This window comes from Miscanthus floridulus, chromosome 6 (genome assembly GCF_019320115.1).
Source record: "Miscanthus floridulus cultivar M001 chromosome 6, ASM1932011v1, whole genome shotgun sequence".
NCBI lineage: Eukaryota > Viridiplantae > Streptophyta > Magnoliopsida > Poales > Poaceae > Miscanthus > Miscanthus floridulus.
The window spans coordinates 119,473,758-119,492,640 of NC_089585.1; the positions used below are offsets into that span (position 1 = coordinate 119,473,758).

An 18,883-nucleotide genomic window follows, 5' to 3' on the forward strand; every position below is an offset into this window, starting at 1 on the left:
AGGCAGTATACTCTTAACCTTTTTCTTTAGGGTGTAGGCTGCAGCAGCTGGCAATGCTCAATTTAATCCCCGTAGTGAGGCATAGGAGTAGTGCTCAATTTCCCGTGATTAGAGCAAACGCGAGTGTACTTATATGCACTCGACATGACATGCTTCGGCTACACGCCTACCCTACTTTCGTTTATATGGAGTAATAAGGCCTTCTCCAGCGTGCTAGTGATGCCTAATAAATTTTGGGTCCCACCACAGAAAAACGGCATCGCTCTCCATCTGCTGCAATGCAGAAGCAAACCAGGCATCGCTACCGGCCCCACATGGCAAATAAAAAAAGGAGCAAACCAAACACACGCCGGGCAATGTGAACTGCATGGACTGAGCACAAAAGTACCATGGAAATTGTTTTCTATTCACTCGACGTCAGTTGGAAGCGGCGCAAGTACTTGCTCCGCTTCTCGTTTTTCTGGCACCGGTATAAGTTGGAACTAATAGTTGCAGTGTAGGGAGCGGCTCCTAAATCCTCTCTCTCCATTTCAAGCGTTACTCAGGCACAACACTGCGGAAGGCCTGAGAACTCTAGCTGTTCACTGTATTTTTGGATCTTTATATCATCACGACCGACCACGTTCACGCCTCATCAGTACCCAGACTTCGTCCTGTCGGCCGTTGTTCAGGTAAGCTCAAGGAGATCGATCTCGTGTTCCTCGGCGGAAGCTAGCCGTCCAGCCAAAAGGTGCATCTTTATCATTGGCGCATGCTGCATCTAGCGCATTTCAAGTAAGCTCAAGGTCATGTTTAGTTTCCCCGATTCCTGAATTTGGCACTATGCAAAAAGAAGATTCAAACTTACGGTACATGCATGAAGTACTAAATGTTGACGAAATCAAAAACTAATTGCACAGTTTGGTTGTACTTTACGAGATAAACATTTTGAGCCTAATTAGTCAACGATTGGACAATTATTACCAAATAAAAAGGTGGCGCCGATTCGGTGGCCAACTAAACATAGCCCAAGAAGAGATCGGTCTTGTGCTCGCAGTTAAAAGGAGGTGTAAAAGGTGCTTTGACTAGGCAGTTTTGACGCCCGTGATTCGATTCGGGTGTTTCTGTAACCCTATCTGGCAATTCGGAAACGGCGGGTGCTGCCGTGTGGAAACTGGAAAGTGTGCTCCATGGCCAAAAAGGCGCCATTCTCCACAGATCCCCGGCTCCCCACTCGGCCGGCAGCCTCACCCCGCGCCAGCGCTGTGATGAGTGCTGTCTGAGGCCTTTGCGCCTCGTTTACTCCCTAGCCCAGGCGATAGCGAGCACCGAGCAGGAACAACCAACAGATCAGCGCCGGCCCGGGCCGCAGCGAGGTGAATGCTGCCTGCGGTGCTGCTGGAATTATTGCACGACGTGGAGGCGGAGTGGAGTGGGACGAGGAGGACCAAGGCCTTGTTTAGGCCTGGTTTAGATCACCTCCAAATTCAAGTTTTTTCACTCTCTCCATCACATCAATTTTTAGCCGCTTGCATAGAGCATTAAATGTAGGTAAAAAAAAAACTAATTGCACAATTTAGTTGGAAATCACAAGATAAATCTTTTGAGCTTAGTTGATCCATGATTGGACAATATTTACCAAATAAGACGAAAGCGCTACTATTCATCGGGTTGTAATTTTTTGCAATCTAAACGTGGCCTTAGTTACCCTCAAAATTCCAAGTTTTTTCACTCTCTCTCCATCACATCAATTTTTAGCCATTTGCATGGAGCATTAAATGTAGGTAAAAAAAATAACTAATTGCACAGTTTAGTTGGAAATCACGAGATAAATCTTTTGAGCTTAGTTGGTCCACAATTGGACAATATTTACCAAATAAGACGAAAGTGCTACTATTCATCGGGTTAATTTTTTTCAATCTAAACAAGGCCCAAAAGTAGGTGCCGCATTTAATTTTTGATTGATGATGAGATAAGGCAATTCAATCCCCGCGGTGAATACTGGTAGCGCCGGTGACGTGAATGTGTGAGATGATCACCTTGGAAGCTTCAAACGGCAGGTCATTTTCTATGGACTCTTGGCTCCTGCTCAATTTGAGCCTAGTATGAACCTGCTGGTCTGTTCTAGTACTATACACTGCCACACTGGCGATTCTTCATTTATTGCTGAACAAGTACAAAAATACTCAGGGCCTGTTTGGATTTCATGGTCCTGTTAGCTCCTATAAAGAGAACGAGTGAACTAACAACTAGTCCATAACCAGTGAACTAACAATTAATTCGCCTGCCTGTTTGAATACTTAAAGGACTAAAAATTAGTCAACTAGCTCTGTGGATCCAAACAGTGTCTTACTCAATGACACTTCTAGCTTAAGAAATGTTGAGCATTTGAATCATTTTTTTAAAAAAAAATCAGGAAACAGTGCAAACAGACAGATTAAATGAAGAAATCCTGAGCTATTTAATCGGTCGAACAAAGTCGCACTATCAGCAGAACAGTAAAAAAGACCGATCATCCAGTTACGCCGAGGTATCACAAAACCCCCATCAAACCTGGCTTGCGTTGCATCGAGTCAATGCCTACATGACCTACAAAATCAAAGAATTTCAGAGAAGCAACAAACAGCCATGCATCCCTACAGCTTTCAACACATCACAAACATTCCACTCTCTGCACCACCCCTCTCCTTTCTTCCCCCACCGGGCAATCATATATGCATCTCATCAGAAAAAACAAAAGAAAAGGCTCTTAAGGTGAATTAGAACAGAATCTCCTGATAGGGCTCATCAAACCATCTCGTCCTCGGCACTATCTTGAGGACTCCTCACCAGCTCGAGTATGCTCACAACCTCACCCATGTCAGGCCGGTTCGACGGCACCTGGGAGGTGCAGACAAGGCCCAACTTGATGATCGGCAGGGCCTCGTCCATGGGGAACTCACCGCATAGTCGCGGATCAATGCAGTCCTCTGGTCTGCCTTCCTCCAGCGCGCTTCTAACCAAATCACACAGGACAACCACATCGTCTTCCAAGTACTCGACGGGCCTCCTGCCGGTCAAGACCTCCAGCACGAGTACCCCAAAGCCATACACGTCGCACTTCTCGGTGATCTTCACTGTCTTGCATGCGAATTCTGGTGCCATGTACCCAAGTGCACTCTGGATCTTACTGCTCAGGACATACCGGTCCAACATTGGCAGCAGCTTGGCAAGGCCATAGTCACCGACCTTTGGCTCACCGTTGCTGTCCAGCAGCACGTTGCTTGATTTGAGATTGTAGTGGATGATACCATGCTGGTGCAGGTATGTCAGGCCGCAGGCAACACCGAGGATGATGTCAAATCTCTCCATCCAGGAAAGTAAGTTATCTTCATTGCACTCGTGTAGGTGTTTATGCAAATTTCCTCCAGGCAGGTAATCATAGATAAGGAGCTGCAGCGATGAAGTCCAGTAGAAGCCTCTGAGTGCGACAACATTGTGGTGCCGCACCTTGCTAAGCATCTTCACTTGTCGCTCGAAATCATCCTTTGACTTGACCAAGCTAGAGACAGTAAGCTTCTTGATGGCTACCGGCTGTCCATCTCTGAGCACTGTCTTGTAGACTGCACCAAAGCCTCCACGTCCAAGCTCACAATCTTTGTTCAACAATGCATGCCCACCAGCGCTGAACTCAGGGCTGCCCTTGCCAAACATGACAAGCTTACCAGAGCTAGCATCATTCTCAGGGGACTGACTAAGGTAATCATCAGATAATGCAGTCACAGGTGCTGAGCGTGGGGCAGCTGCACGGGCCCGGACGCGGCGATTAAGCACAGATATGGTGATCACTCCAATAGCAATGGCTGCCCCACCGGCTATGGCAATGAGGGTGGAGATACTCAATATGATTTTCTTGTGATGCATGTTGCTAGGGGCACTAGGTGTAGCCTGCGACGAGGGATTTGATGAGGAGTTTGGGTTAAGCACAATAGGCTTTGGCATAACTGCGCTGCATGAATCATTCTTCCGCGAGCTACACAGACCAGAATTGTCCATGAGGAAGGACTCAGGGATGTTGTTGAAGAAGCGGCTATTTGGCAGATCCCCTGTCAGCATGTTGTGGGAGACGTCAAAGATGTGGAGGCTAGGCAGATTGGATAGCTCTACTGGTAGGGTCCCGTTCAGCTTGTTCTGAGAGAGATTGACCACTTGGAGACTTGTCAGGTTTCCCATGGTGCTAGGAATTGGCCCCGTGAGGTTATTGTGTGAGAAATCCCTGCATTGGAAGAGCACAACTTTGTATCAGCCATAACGATTTCTAAGGTGGGTCATACTACTAACTAAGTAGTACAGTGCATTGAGCTTAAATTAGTTTAAACAGTGTTCCAAATCATGCTGATGCAGACATTTGACTTCAGTTTTGACTGCATCCAGGAAAAGAAAAGGAGTACTACAAGGATACTGGGATGTGAGCAAACCAAGGTAACAAACACAGACCCATAATTTTCGGTTTGGGGTTCCAAACAGAAAATACGACATCACTATCCTGTACATCACTTTCTACAACGTCTCTGCAACCTAGGCAACCGAGATCAATAAAAACAGTCATGAAAGGAAAAACAAATAGGCCTAGTCAACTTCACTCGCAAGCAATCCCAATGACGTCAAATTTTCATTTCAGAATATGGGTAGAAAGTAAAGGGGAAAAACAAGATTTTTTACTTACAGTGCAACGAGGGAGCTGCAGTTCCCAATCTGTGACGGGATGCGTCCCGCGAGCGAATTCCTCCCCATCCGCAGGTCCCGGAGCGCCACCGCACCGCCGATCTCCGGCGGCACGGTTCCTTCAAGTTGGTTAGCGCTCACGTCCAGCACCTCGAGGAGCCTCATCCCACCAATGCCGGCCGGCAGCTGCCCCGAAAAAAAATTCGAGGACAGGTTCAGAGACTGCAAGCCCGCAAAGACAGTGATCCGCAGCGGGATCTCGCCGGAGAACGCGTTGCTCGACAGGTCCAGCACACGAAGCGCCATTGCTGCGTCGTCGGGCACCTTCACCCACCCATTCAGCTGGTTGCCTGCCACCGAGACGCGCTGCAGCGGTAGGCCGAACACCCACCAGGGAAAATCGCCGGTGAGCGCATTACGGCTTATGTCGACCTCCACAAGGTTCTTGCAGTTGGCGATGGTGTAGGGAATGTCGCCGGCAAATCGGTTGCCCGAGAAATCAAGGCGCTCCAGCGCCCACATTTCCCCGATCCACTCCGGCAGCTCACCTGCAAGCGCATTGCCGCCGACGCCGAGGAACCGCAGGCCGGTCAGCCTCCGGAGCGACTCCGGCAGGCCGCCAGTGAACAAGTTATGCCCAAAATCCAGTGACTTGAGCAGCGCCGCCTCGCCGACATCCGCCGGTATCTCGCCGGCGAGGAGGTTTCGGCTCAAATCCACCTCCCGTAGCGAGCTGGTCCGGGGGAATCCGCCAGGCACACTCCCGGAGAGCTCGTTGCCGGAGAGGTCGAGAGACCGGAGCGAAGGCAGCGACCAGAGCCCGTCAGGGATGGGGCCGGCGAGGCGGTTGGACGAGAGGTTGAGGGACACGAGCGATGCGCAGGACGCGACGGCGGGCGGGATGTAGCCCGAGAGCTGGTTGTGCGCGAGGGAGATGGCGCGGACGGCGCGGCATTGGGCGAAGAGCTGGGCGGGGACGGGCGCGGCGAGGCGGTTGGAGGAGAGGTCGAGGGAGCGGAGCCGCGGGAGCGCGGTTAGGAGGTTGGGGAGCACGGGGCCTGAGAGGTTGTTGCGCGGGAGTGCGAGGGAGAGGAGCGCGTCGAGGCGGAGCAGCGCGCGCGGGAGGCGGCCCGAGAGCGAGGCCGCCGGGAGCGAGAGCGAGGTGACACGGCCCGTGCGCGCGTCGCAGCCAACGGCCGGCCAGGAGCAGGGGCGATCGTCGTCCTCGGTCCACGTCGCGAGGCGGCCCGACGGGTCCGACACGTCCGTCTTGAAGACCACCAGTGCGAGCACGTCGTCGGTGAGCGCGCTCGTGGTGGTGGCCACCGCGAGGAGCAGCGCGGCGAGGAGCAGGAGAGGGCAGGCGGCGGCCATCGCGACACGGCGGGCAGTAGGAGGACGAGGACGGTGGAGGGATCACAGCGGTGCTCTGTCCATTTGCGCGGAGCAGCTCTGGGGCAGTGCGGGGGAAGAGGGGTAGTGGCGCAGTGCAGCGAGGTGGTGGGCGTGGCCGCGTGGGCGTGGTCGCGGCGTGGAGCAGTCAACCCAGTCGCCAGTGCCCAGTGGGGAGAGGGGAGAAGCGTGTAGGAGAGGAGGCCGGAGGTATACTTGGCCAACCGGCCCGCCCAGCACAGCACTGACACTGGCACGGCCAGGCACGTTACGATGCGGCACGGCTGGCACAGCACTGACACTGGCACGGCCAGGCACGTTACGATGCGGCACGGCAGCTCAGCCGTGCCGTGTCCAATAGTGCCGCCATGTCGAGATCTCGGCCCTGGCACGGCTCTATTGCCGGTTAGCCGTGCCGTCGAGCACGGCAGCCCTACGTGCCCGTGCTGGCTCAAGCACTGTAGCTCCACGCGAGGAGCGACCTCGTTGTCGCGCCATCGCGTTGTCGTTGCCGTTCCCGCGAACCTGCGTCGCCGTATGAGAGGAGGACGCCGTCACTGGGAGCGACAACAACGGGGAGAGCCGAGCGAGGAGGAAGCGGTGGTGGCCTGCCCCGGCGACCAGCCTCCGCCGCGGCAAGAGAGAGGCGGGGCACCACCGCGAGCCCCATGCGGCCTCCGCTCAGCACGGCGCCGTTGCCATTGTCATTGCCGCGCGCTCGCCGCTGCCACCACGCTGCGTTAGGCGAGCCGCGCGGCCTCCGCGCCTCGCCACAAAGCCGCTGCAGTGAAGGAGGCGGCGAGGAGAAGCCGCTGGAGGAAGTGGAGAAACGGGAGCGGCGGGCTCGGAGCAAAGCGCGTGAGGGAGAGCGAGTGCGTGAAGGAGTCGGAGGGAGCGGCGGTGTAGACAGGAAACTCAGAGGTGTGGGAAGATAGTTAGGTTTTATGATTCATCCAGAGGAAATCCAACGATCTAAAATAATCGGGCCACATCGTGCTGGGCCAAAAACCGTGTTGTGCCCGGGCCGACACTACGGGCCGCTGTGGAGGCCCAGGCACGGACACGACGCCGGGCCGTGCCGCACCGGGCCTAGGCTGTGCTTTTTCAGACCGGGCCAGTGCCGGGCCAGCGTGCCAAGCCCGTTTGGACAACTATAGCCGGAGGCCCCTTGCGCTATTAATGTGCTATGAGTAGAACAACTAGGAATGGACAAAATGATATGTTTTCTCATTTTTCATGAGGTTTTGCCTAAGGTCTTATTTAGTTCCAGGGTATAAAGTTTTGGGGTGTCATATCGGATATCACATGGCGTGTTCGAATGCTAATAAAAAACAAATTACAGAATCCGTCAGTAAACCGCAAGACGAATTTATTAAGCCTAATTAATCCATTATTAGCACATGTGTTACTGTAGTACTTTATTGTCAAATCATGGACTAATTAGGCTTAAAAGATTCGTCTCGCAAAGTAGTCGTAATCTATGCAATTAGTTATTTTTAATCTATATTTAATACTCCATACATGTATCTAAACATTTGATGGGATATGATGTAAACTTTTAGGGAGGAAGGCCCCTTCGCTTGTCTTAAAAATGGTTTGTTCGGCTTCTTTTTTCAGCCGGAACAGTGTTTTTCTCTCACAACAATTCAGCCGGAACAGTGTTTTTCTGCCAGTTTCAGCCAAGTTTCAGACCAGCGAACGGGGCCGAACTAAACAAGGCCTTAATTAATGGATACTCTTTTCATCCCACAGTAAAAATCGTTATGAGATACGTACAGGTCAAGCTTTGTCAACTTTAACTAGCTTTGTAGAAAATGCTTGAAATATTTATATCTCCAAATAAATTTATTATGAAAGTACTATATTCAACGATATGTCTAATGATAATAATTATGTATTATAAATATTAATATTTTTATATATATAATTGGTCAAAGATAAAAAAAATTATCTTCTCTGAAAGCGAGAACGACTTCTATTTTAGGACGGAAAGGTATGATTTTTCTGAACATTTAATATCTTCGTGTTTATGCGGTTATAAATATATACTTAAATCCTAAAAAATCATATTTTTAATATTTTCTTCAATTAGATATTTCTTTAAAGAAAAAGAAATAGAAGAAAAATGAACATCAGGAGCTAGTACATGCGCAGTGTATTTTGACAGTTAGGTGTGGTATCGCTAGTTCGCTACCACTGGTTCCCACTTAGACTATGGATTAGTGCTCGAACGTTCTTACTCTACAAAGTATTTCCTCCATTTCAATTTCCAAAATTAAAGAAGTTTCGACTTTCCCAAGTTTATAGCTTTCGCGACGTACCTCTATGGATTAGTGCTCGCACGTTGTTACTCTACAAAGTATTCCCTCCGTTTCAATTTCCAAAATTAAAGAAGTTTTGACTTTTCTAAGTTTATAGTTTCGCTATGTACTTGATATATATTATGTCTAGATGTATAGTAAAAAAAAATATCTAGAAAAATAAAAATATCTTATAATTTAGAATAGATGAAGTACAAACTAAATCATACAGGTCCCGGAGTGTTGATACCAACTAGTACTAGATTATAGTGATCAGATAAAACAATTAATCTAAAGGTGATTCAAACACCTTAAATCATGGATTGGATTATAACAATTCAACCATTAGATTATTGTAATCCTACAATTTATCTCAAACATGTTTTTTTCAAGATTATAGATCATTTGTACTCCAATTAATAGTAATCCACCTATATAATCTAGAGATCGAAACACTCTATGTCGGTACAGAAAGTGACAACACGTAAATATTTATAGTTTTGCCGTACGTTGTGATCAGAGGTGGCCTAGCACTTAATGACACAGGGTTTATACTGGTTCAGGCAACGTGCCCTATGTCCAGTTTAAGTTGGTCGGTGACTGTATTACTGATCCCAGGTGCTCAAAGTTTGTAGTGGGGTTACAAACGAGAAGGAGAAAGATAGATGGTACAAGAGGTCCGGTCGGACTCCGGTCGGAGGGGTTGAGAGTGACGGGAGCCCCGCTATGAGCTAAGTGTTCGAGCGTGTGCTCGTGGATTGAACCTGATGGTTCTGCTGTTGTGTAGTAGTGAACTTGATCGATCTAATGAATCTGAATCTAACTGTTGGAAGAGAGCGCATCCCCTTTTATAGATGAAGGGGGTGTCCTTATAAGTGAGAGGGAAGGAGTATTTGTTGCCCACGCCGGTGGATACAGGATGATGGTAGGCACCCATAATACTATTGAATGTCAGATGCACATAGGAGGTTGTGTTGTCTTTTTCGGGTATGGTAGACGTCGGCGACTGCCACACTGTTAATACCTAGAGGCATGCAAGGGGTTTTACCATGTTGACCTGGTACGGTAAACGCCGGTGCCCACAACACTGTCGATGCCTAGAGGCATGTGGGGGGAGCCTTACCATATAGGAGTTAATAGCGCCCACAATACTGAGGGGAAAATATCGGCGCCTACAACACTGCTTGGATTCTTTCATGCCTAGGAGATCGCAGAGTACTGTTCCTGCAGGTGTATAGGGTACGGTCCCCGATATTGCAGTTGAACTTGTGCGTCCTGCCTTATTTTCTCTGTCTGTTCCTTGGTCCTTACCGAGCGGGCGTCCTCGGTCGGTTAGTCCTAGTCAGCTCTGAATGCGCCAGTTAGAGAAGAGTAGTGAGCAGGGGTTTGATGCATCCCCAGTCGAAGACGCGGGTTGGAGTCGAAAGTAGTGCTTTAGCCAGGCCTTCCAGTAGAAGAGGCTGTCCGGAGGCGGGCTAAAGACCGAAGTGAGTGCTCTGGTCAGAGAGGTGGACCGGAGTAAAAAACGGATGCCATTCCTCCTCGGTCAGGCCTTCCGGTCGGTGATTGGATCGCTCTTCTAGCCTATCGTTTACGTACTTGGGTCGGCCCATGAGTTGCGTGTTGTTTGCAACGTTGTCTACTAGGCCAAGCCTCTGTTGGGAAGCCGGTCTGCGAGGGACCCCAGGTTTATGATCTCAACAGGAGCCACCGAGCCCCCGGGCGGGTGATTCGGGTAGAATTGTCTGGGGGATTTTTGTCTTGACGGCGGGTACGCGTGAGCGCACCCCCGGGTGTAGCTCCCAAGCAATTCAGGCGGAATCATCTGGGTTTTTTTGTGTTGCCAGCGGGAGAGGTTTTCGTTTTGTCAGCGGGTGCGCGCAAGTGCACCTGCGGGTGTAGCCCTCGAACCCCCGGGCGGTTCAGCCAGAATCGTCTGGGGGTGTTTTCCAAGGGTCATGTGTGCGTGTTTTTTAGTTGAGATAGAGTTGTCAACCAAGGCATCGTTGTGTAGCCAAGGCGGTTAGTTTTGGTATCGGGCGAGGTAGAGCTCGTGGATCTTGGCGTCGGTGCACGCCGTGGGATCGGGCAAGGCAGCTAGTTTAGGGATCATACAAGACGGAGCTCGTGGGTCCTGGCGTCGGTGCACGCTGTGGGATCGAGCGAGTCAAAGTCGTGGATCCTAGCCTCGGTGCAGCCCGCGTAGCTGAGGCAGTTAGTCAGTTAGTTTAGGGATCGGGCGATGCGTAGCTCACGGATCCTGATAGGGCGAGTTCGGTGTCGCAGACCCAGGTGTTTTGGAGTGCAGTCGAAGCATAGCTAAGGGATGGGGCGAGTTTGGGGTCACAGACCTAGGCATTTGGTGTGCAGTCGAAGCATAGCCGAGGGATGGGGTGAGTTCGGAGTCACAGACCCAGGCGTTTGGTGTGCAGTTGAAGCATAGCTGAGGGATGGGGCGAGTTCGAGGTCGTAAACCCAGGCGTTTTGGTGTCTTGAACCCCCGAGCCCCGTTGGGCCTTGGTAGGGGTTGGTTTGAGTTGTGTGCATTACCCTATCCTTGGTTTCTCACAATCAGAGGGTCTAAGCTTTGTTGCTTGCCTTGATCGCTCAGGCTCGAGTGACGCGCTCAATGAGCTCGCTAACGGGTATGATCGTGTGGAATCTGGGTCCATCGTTCATGATGGGGTCGACATAGCCCTCTTGTGACATTCCACTCCTCCTTTACCTACAACCCGACAAATGCCTGGGTTGTTCCAGAGACCGACCCAGGTGGCTTGATGGCCTCCCCATGATGGAGATTCTATGGGCTTAGCAAGAGGTTTAGGATCGAACAAGAAGGTTGAGATGACCCTGTCTGCTTTGGGGCAGACTGGGCGAGGGCCACACGGGGCTCATCTACATTTTCTCCCTTAGCTCTGTTTGACATGGGGCGGCCTCGAGCCCTTCATAGGCTGACCTTCAAACCCTGGTTGGCCGTTGCTCATGTTGAATGAGGCAACTGCCGCTTCGTGACGCAACACGGAGCATTGTGATGTATTTTGCTGCATGTCCGATGCTTTAGTTCCCGAGCCCCCGAGCAATTCAGGGCTCGAATCATCTAGGGGGCCAAGCGTATGAAATGAATCCGTATATGAATGTATGGATGATTATATAAAGAAATAGCTGGGGTCGGCAGTGTTACCTTGATGACTCAAGTGTCGGGGTTTGAAGAGCTCCAGTCGAAAATGTCCGACCGGGACCCATGCTCGTCATTCATGACAGAGTCAGCATTGCCTACATGGGGCATCCCTTTGCTCCTTACCTATCCCTTGGTGTGTTTTTCTGAGCTGATCGATCAACATAGGAAGCCCGATGGTCTCTCCTAGCGGAGATTCTATTGTTTGGGTTTTTTTCCAAGTCCCGCCTAGGGAGGCGGAGAGCCGCCTGCGCGTGGTGATGCTTTGGTTTTTGCGCCCAACGTATGGTAATGGTGGGCCATACTCAGGCCACGTCCCATCTTACCAGGCATTGTTTCGTCTAACTAGGCGTCGTTCCGTCGGTCAGTGTGCATCCCATCGGTCAGGGTGCGTCCCATTATTTCCCATCCACATTGAATAGGGGAAGAGAGAGAGAGTTTTTTGCTCAAATCTTTTGCCCCTCTTCAGCTAACGCATTTCCTATTTAAATAGGGGGAGGGAGAGGGCTTCTCGTCATAGTCCTTTGCCTGTTCTCCAACTACTTCCTTTCCTTCTTCCTCCTCACCGAGGGTGCCTGTATGTCGCGATGGTTCCTAAGTGAGTGAGAGGGTAAGCGAGGGGGAGAACTTACAAATCCTTTCATGAATCCAGAGCGCGATGTCGAGCTAGAGGCTGCCTGAGGCGGTGCTAGTTGTCGTTGCTTAAGAAGGAGCGGCTTTCACCGAAAGAGGTGGCGTGCTGGATTCATCTACGTGGTCTTTTTCGAGATGGAGCCATGTGTGGATTTCTTCTGGTGGATCTTCACCGGGCGAGCCTTGTCGAAGGGGAAGTTGCCCAGGATCATGCTGGTGGAGGGTTCCATGCCTACAGCTGCTCAGGTTGGTCAGTTCATAAAGTTTGATGAGATCTCTTCTAGCCATGGTGGCCATACCTCGATAGCAGCATTCCTACCCAGGAGCTACCTTGACTGCATGAGAAGGGCAGGAGCTCCATGCTCTTCTACTGAGCATCTATGGGTGCGACGCCCTTGAGGTACCCGTTGTGCTCGCTGAAGTTGAGGAAACAGAACCGGGTGGGTCCCTTGAGGTACCCGTTGCGCTTGCCGAAGTTGAGGGAGCGAAACAGGGTAGGGCCCCTATGGTGGTGGTTATGTCCGGTGGCGCATGCCATGGTCTCTCCTTTGGCATCAGGCAGTGTCGTTGAGCAGCCGCTATAGTATTTGGAGTAGAAGTAGTTAGAAAATGTAACAGTTGAGTTCATGGGTGAGCCCCCGTGTAAATAGTTTTTGTATCAATGAATACATCAGTTCTGTTTTTGTGATAGAACCACTTTCCGTTCCTTGTTTTTTTATCCTAGCATAACTTCTGTTCTTATCCTTTCTTTTTCGTACCTGCCCGTTAGTTCCGTAGGCCATAGCTTTTAAGAACCTAGGCATGGCCCACGAGGCTCGGCATCTTGTAACCATAGGTCGTGGCGGGGCGCGTTTGGTTAAGAGTAAGAACAAAGTCACATAGGGCAATTAAAGGAATGGAATACGCTTCCGTTAGAGGACAATGTTGTTACCATGTGATAGTAAAAAAAAGAGGTAGTATTTAGTATTGTACCCTCATGAAGCCCCAAGGCAACCTAGGCTAAAAGTGTTTAGGCTGAGGTGCTTTACAGGAGCAAGTGTTGACTAAAAAGTAGTGGAATTTGTCCTCGAGCTTGTGCACCTCTTGGCAATATGTCACCATGAGGGGGCTTTTGCAGGAGGACTCCTTTATGATCTAATCGACGACCAGCTCCGAGTCGACACGAACGTAGAGTCATGTAGCACCAAGTTCGATAGCGATGTGTAGTCCGTTGATGAGGGCCTCGTACTCTATGGCGTTGTTTGAGGCTGAAAAGTGGAGGCGGATGGCGTAGCGGAGCCTACTCTTGTCTAGGGAGATTAGAACCACTCCAGCCCCTGATCTAGGTGCCATGACGGACTCGTCGAAGTACATTATCCAGTACTCATGGGTGACGTCTGGGGTCGGTAGCTGGACCTCCATCCATTCGGTTACAAAATCCATGAGAGCTTGAGACTTAATGGCGGTACGGGGGATATACCTGATGTCGTGGCCCATGAGTTTAAGTGCCCACTTGGAGATCCATCCTATGGCATCACAATTGTGGACGATGTCTCCGAGTGGGTATGAAGTGACGACCGCAACTTTATGGTCGGTGAAGTAGTGTAGGAGCTTTTGGGTTGCCATCAGCACGACATATAAGGGCTTCTGCACCAGGGGGTACCAAACATTGGGGTCGGTGAGTACCTCCCCAACAAAGTATATGGGCCGCTAAACCTTAAGGTGGTGTCTCGGTTCCTCCCTTTCAATGACTAGGGTGGCGCTTACCACATGGTTGCTGGCCACGACATGGAGGAGGAGGGGTTCTCCTCATTCAAGAGCGACGAGGATTGGGACCATCATTAGGGACACTTTGAGGCTCTCTAGAGCCTGCTGAGCTTCCTTAGTCCAAATGAAGGCATCCATCTTTTTAAGAAGCTTGTAGAGTGGCATCCCTCATTCGCCGAGTTGAGAGATGAACCAGCTCAGAGCGGCCAGACAGCCGGTGAGCCTTTACATGCCCTTGATGTTGCGTATGGGGCCCATGTTGGAAATGGTCATGATTTTTTCGGGGTTGGCCTCGATGCTGCACTTGGACACAATGTATCCTAGTAGCTTCCCCTTTGGAACCTTGAAAACACATTTCTTGGGATTAAATATGATGTTGAACCTTTGGAGGTTCATGAACGTTGTGGCCAAGTTTGTGATCAGGTCGCAAGCTTGAGCTATTTTGACCACTATGTCATCAACATAGACGGCAATTGTTGGTCTTAGCCGCTTAGCTTGATTAGGCTGATCGAGCGGGTCGATTTGGTCGACGAAGCATGGCTGCATGCACCTTTGGTAGGTGGCACTAGCGTTCTTTAGACCGAAAGGCATGGTTATGTAGCAATACGAACCATACGAGGTGATGAACGGGGTTGTGAGTTGATCGGACTCTTTCAACGTGATCTGGTGATAGCCAAAGTAGGCATCCAGAAAGGAGAGAATCTCATAACCCAAGGTGCAGTCAACTATCTGGTCTATGCGTGGCAAAGAGAAGTGATCCTTTGGACACGCTTTGTTGAGGCCTATATAATCAACGCACATTCTCCATTTTCTGGTCTTCTTTTTAACAAGAACGGGATTGGCAAGCCAGTTGGAGTGGAATACCTCTCTGATAGATCTGACTGCTAGGAGTTTGGTGATTTCTTCGCATATGGCCCTGTGCCTTTCATCATCAAAATGGCACAGGCGTTGCTTAGCGGGTTTTGAGCCTAGGATGAGGTGCAGCGCGTGCTCGGCGATGTCCCGTGGTATGCCCGGCATGTCGGATGGCTTCAATGCGAAGACATCGCGATTGGCATGTATGAAATCGATGAGCTCACATTCCTATTTGGCTGAGAGTTAGGTCTCGATCCGCACCATTTTGGTTGGGTCGATGGGGTCGATTCCCACCGCCTTGGTTTCCTCGAGCGCGTGGAAGGCCATAGAGGAGTTTGGTTTGTTGTAGTCTGGAATTGTCTGGGTCAATGACTCCCTGAGCCACAGAAGCTCAGACAAGTTGATGACCGTGGTGGTGAGCTTGAAATGCTCGTGGTCGCACATGAAGGCATGCAAAAAGCATTGCTCACAAAGATGACGCCGTTCGGTCCTAGAATCTTCAGCTTGAGGTTGGTGTAGTTAGGGATTGCCATGAATTTGGCATAGCATGGTCGCCCCAAGATGGCATGGTAGGACCCTGGAAAGTCCACCACTTTGAATGTGAGGTCCTCCAAACGGAAGTTGGCTCGGTGCCAAACGTGATGGGTAGGTCGATCAGCCCGAGCGGGTATGCCTGTGCTCCTAGGATCACCCCGTGGAAGGGAGAGCTCGCCAAGCAGAGTTCCAATTGGGAGATACGCATGGTGTCGAGGGTGTCGATGTAGAGGATGTTGAGGCCGCTGCCTCCGTCCATCAGCACCTTGGTGAGGCGCTTCTTACAGACGATGGGGTCAATGATGAGCGGGTAATGTCCTGGTCTCACGACGTGGGAGGGATGATCCTTTTGATCGAAGGTGATTTTAGATTCTGACTAGCTGAGGAAGGAGGGGCCAGCCGTCTCGGTGGCGCATGCCTCCCTATAGTGCACCTTGTGCTGGTGCTTGGACCAGATGGTGTTAGATCCACCGAAGATCATGATGCATTCCTTAGGGTCAGGGAAGCCATCTCCGTCTTTGCCTACCGGCCTATCATAGGAAATGTTTAAGGAGCTTGCAGTCCTTATAGAGGTGTTTGATGGGGTAGGCGTGGTTGGTGCACGGGCTGTCCATGAGCTTGTTGAAGTGGTTAGGCAGTCCCTGCTAGGGCTGCTTGTCTATGCGATCAGCCATGGCGACCAACGCGGTGTTGTCCAATCGGCGCCAATCCTTTATGTTCTTCTTGCCCCTATTTGTGGAGGAGCCCTCATCTTGGTCTGTGCACTTGGCCCTGCCTTTGTCCTGGCCTTCGTTGAAGACTACTCTGACTGTCTCCTCATCGAAGGCATGGTTAGTTGCGACATCGAGCAGGTCGTGGGTGGTACGGGGCTTTAGGCAGCCAAGCTTGTGGATCAGGGACTCGTAGGTCATCCTAGAGAGGAATACACTGATGACGTCCACGTCGATGACATCATTAAGGGAGTTGAATCATTGGGAGAACCTACAGATGTAATCCTACAGGGACTCGCTGGGCTCCTGCTGACAGCTCTTGAGGTCCTAGGAGTTTCCAGGGAGGACATACGTCCCCTAGAAATTTCCAACGAAGACCCTCTTGAGGTCCGCCTAGTCGTGGCTGCTGTTGTGCAGGAGGAATTCAAGCCATGCCTAAACATGTTTCCCCACGCAGATAGGGAGATACTGAATGATGAAATAATCATCATCCACCCCTCCAGATCAGTAGGCAAGCCAGAAATCTTTAAGCCAAATACTGGGGTTTGTCTCCCTAGTGTACTTGGTGATGTTGGTGGGCGGTCGGAAGCGCTATGAGAACGGCGCTCTTTGGATACGTCGGTCAAAGGCCTATGGTCCCAGGCCCTCAGGGATGAGACTCTGGTCGTCTGGCCGACGACCATGCCTGGGGTGCATTTTATTACTCCCCTTGATGGTTTGGCCAGGACCCATGTCGCCTGCCCTCATTGCCACCCAGTGGACGTCATCATCATGTCGGGCCTGGTGCTGGTTACTGATGTTGCTGTGAGTGTCTTGGTGTAGACCAGGCCATTCGCATACCAATGGTTGGAGTAGAGTAGGCGCCAGGTCGGACCACGGCGCGACCGCTGCCTCCCAAGCCTTACTTGGCGGCTGTAGCGGCGAGTGGAAGGAGTGATCCATCTAGCGTGTCCCCACTCCCTAGTGGGGAGAGAGGGCACGTGTTGAAGTCATGATGCGAAGCTTTCTACCTATTGAATGGCGGCGGATTCTACCAGTACCCGAAGGTTTCGGTAGACCGCCCACTCCTAGGGGTCGACGGGCTCGGGAACACCACGCAGAAGCATTACCGCAGCAGCGATATTCTGGCTAGCCTGAGCGAGCTATGGGGGATCATTCCCCTCATTTATGACGTCATGTTGGACCTAGCGAGCATGACCCTAGGCGCTGCCCGTCGGGTCATGCGTATGGGGCACAACGTGCTGCATCGAGCACGCCGGCGTAGGTGGCGGCTAGTTCTACCGCCATTGTCATAATTCCTTGGCGTGCTCTTGCACAAACATGAGGGCCCCCGCACACGGGTTCAGAGCGGTGTGAGTCTGCACAGACTCCACAACCATCAGGTGGCTCTCCTAGAGCGTCCACCATAGCGCACTCCTAGGACGGATGGTGGCTAGGTGCCATGTCACCGATGCTGGAGCCGTCGCTCTCACCCTCGTCATCCGAGAGTTCATGGAAAGTGGTAGGAGCATAGCTTCGCTATTCCCATGAATTTAGGTGTGAGGGGGGATGGCACCAGCATCCTTCGAAGCCCCCAAGCGCATGCGTCCACGAGGGACGCGAGGCCGTATGGAAACTGATCGTACGGTGTTCGTGGTGCGGTCAATACGGTCCCTCCGGATAATCGGCAGGAGATAGTAAATAGAGAGTAAATAATAGTAGGCATATTACTTCACAGTGGGGTTTAAGCAGAGAGTTTACTTGGAATGAAGCATAGATGCCTCGTCGTTGAAGTCATCGTGCGTCCCGGAGCCGATGGAGGACGCCCCTTCGACGGGCGTCGAAACGAGTGCCTCATCGCGGAGGTGTAGTACACTGAGCCGGTCAGCGATGAAGTCCAGGCTTCCAAAGAGGAAAGCTTGGGATGGCTTGGAGATGGGTGGAACCCACACCCCAATAGGTGGGAGTGTAGGAAACTCCTGTGAGCCGAAGCGAGTCATATCGCCTGAGCCCGCCATGGAGAAGGTGGTGGAAAAGTGGGCCATCCAATGACCAAAAAGTGTTGAACGTACAACGTCTTCCCCACGGACGGCGCTAACTGTCGGTGCAGAAAGTGACAAACATGTAAATATTTATAGTTTTGCTGTACGTTATGATCAGAGGTGGCCTAGCACTCAATGACATAGGGTTTATACTGGTTCAGGCAACGTTCCCTACGTCTAGTTTGAGTCGGTTGGTGACTTTATTCCTGAGCCTAGGTGCTCAAAGTTTGTAGTGGGGTTATAAACGAGAAGGAGAAAGATGGGGGGTACAAGAGGTCCGGTCGAAGGGGCTGAGAGTGACGGGAGCCCCGCTATGAGCTAAGTGTTTGAGCGTGTGCTCGTGGTTTGAACCTGGTGGTTCTGCTATTGTGTAGTAGTGAACTTGATCAATCTAATGAATCTAAATCTACCTGTTGGAAGAGAGCACATCCTTTTTTATAGATGAAGGGGATGGCCTTACAAGTGAGAGGGAAGGAGTATGTTTGTTGCCCACGCCGGCAGATACAGGATGATGGTAGGCGCCCACAATACTGTTGAATGTCAGATGCACGTGTGAGGTTATGTTGTCTTCTTCGGGTATGGCAGACGTCGACGACTGCCACACTGTTGATACCTGGAGGCATGCAAGGGGTTTTACCATGTTCACCTGGTACGGTAAACGTCGACGCCTATAACATTGTCGATGCCTAGAGGCATATGGGGGGAGCCTTACCGTATGGGAGTTAATGGCACCCACAATAATATAGGGGAAAATGTTGGCGCCTACAACACTGCTTGGGTTCTATCGTGCCAGGAAGGTCGTAGAGTACAGTTCCTACAGGTGTACAGGGTACA

General features: G+C 51.1%; 1 protein-coding gene across 1 annotated transcript; it reads right to left on the reverse strand.

Moving 5' to 3' along the window:
• Positions 1–2,421: 2,421 nt before the first annotated feature.
• On the reverse strand, positions 2,422–6,249 carry LOC136459311 (probable LRR receptor-like serine/threonine-protein kinase IRK). The gene is made up of 2 exons (XM_066459184.1): positions 4,685–6,249; positions 2,422–4,234 (listed from the first exon to the last, which is right to left on the reverse strand). The coding sequence occupies exons 1-2, from the start codon at positions 6,055–6,057 to the stop codon at positions 2,767–2,769; spliced, it is 2,841 nt and encodes a 946-aa protein (XP_066315281.1). The 5' UTR covers positions 6,058–6,249; the 3' UTR covers positions 2,422–2,766.
• Between the last annotated feature and the right edge of the window lie 12,634 nt (positions 6,250–18,883).

Bases quoted from the DNA above. Each gene is read 5' to 3' on its own strand.
- LOC136459311 (XM_066459184.1), bottom strand. From the start codon at position 6,057: ATGGCCGCCGCCTGCCCTCTCCTGCTCCTCGCCGCGCTGCTCCTCGCG. The intron at 4,235-4,684 runs GTAAGTAAAAAA...CTTCCAATGCAG, and splicing joins TGCAGCTCCCTCGTTGCACT to GGATTTCTCACACAATAACC.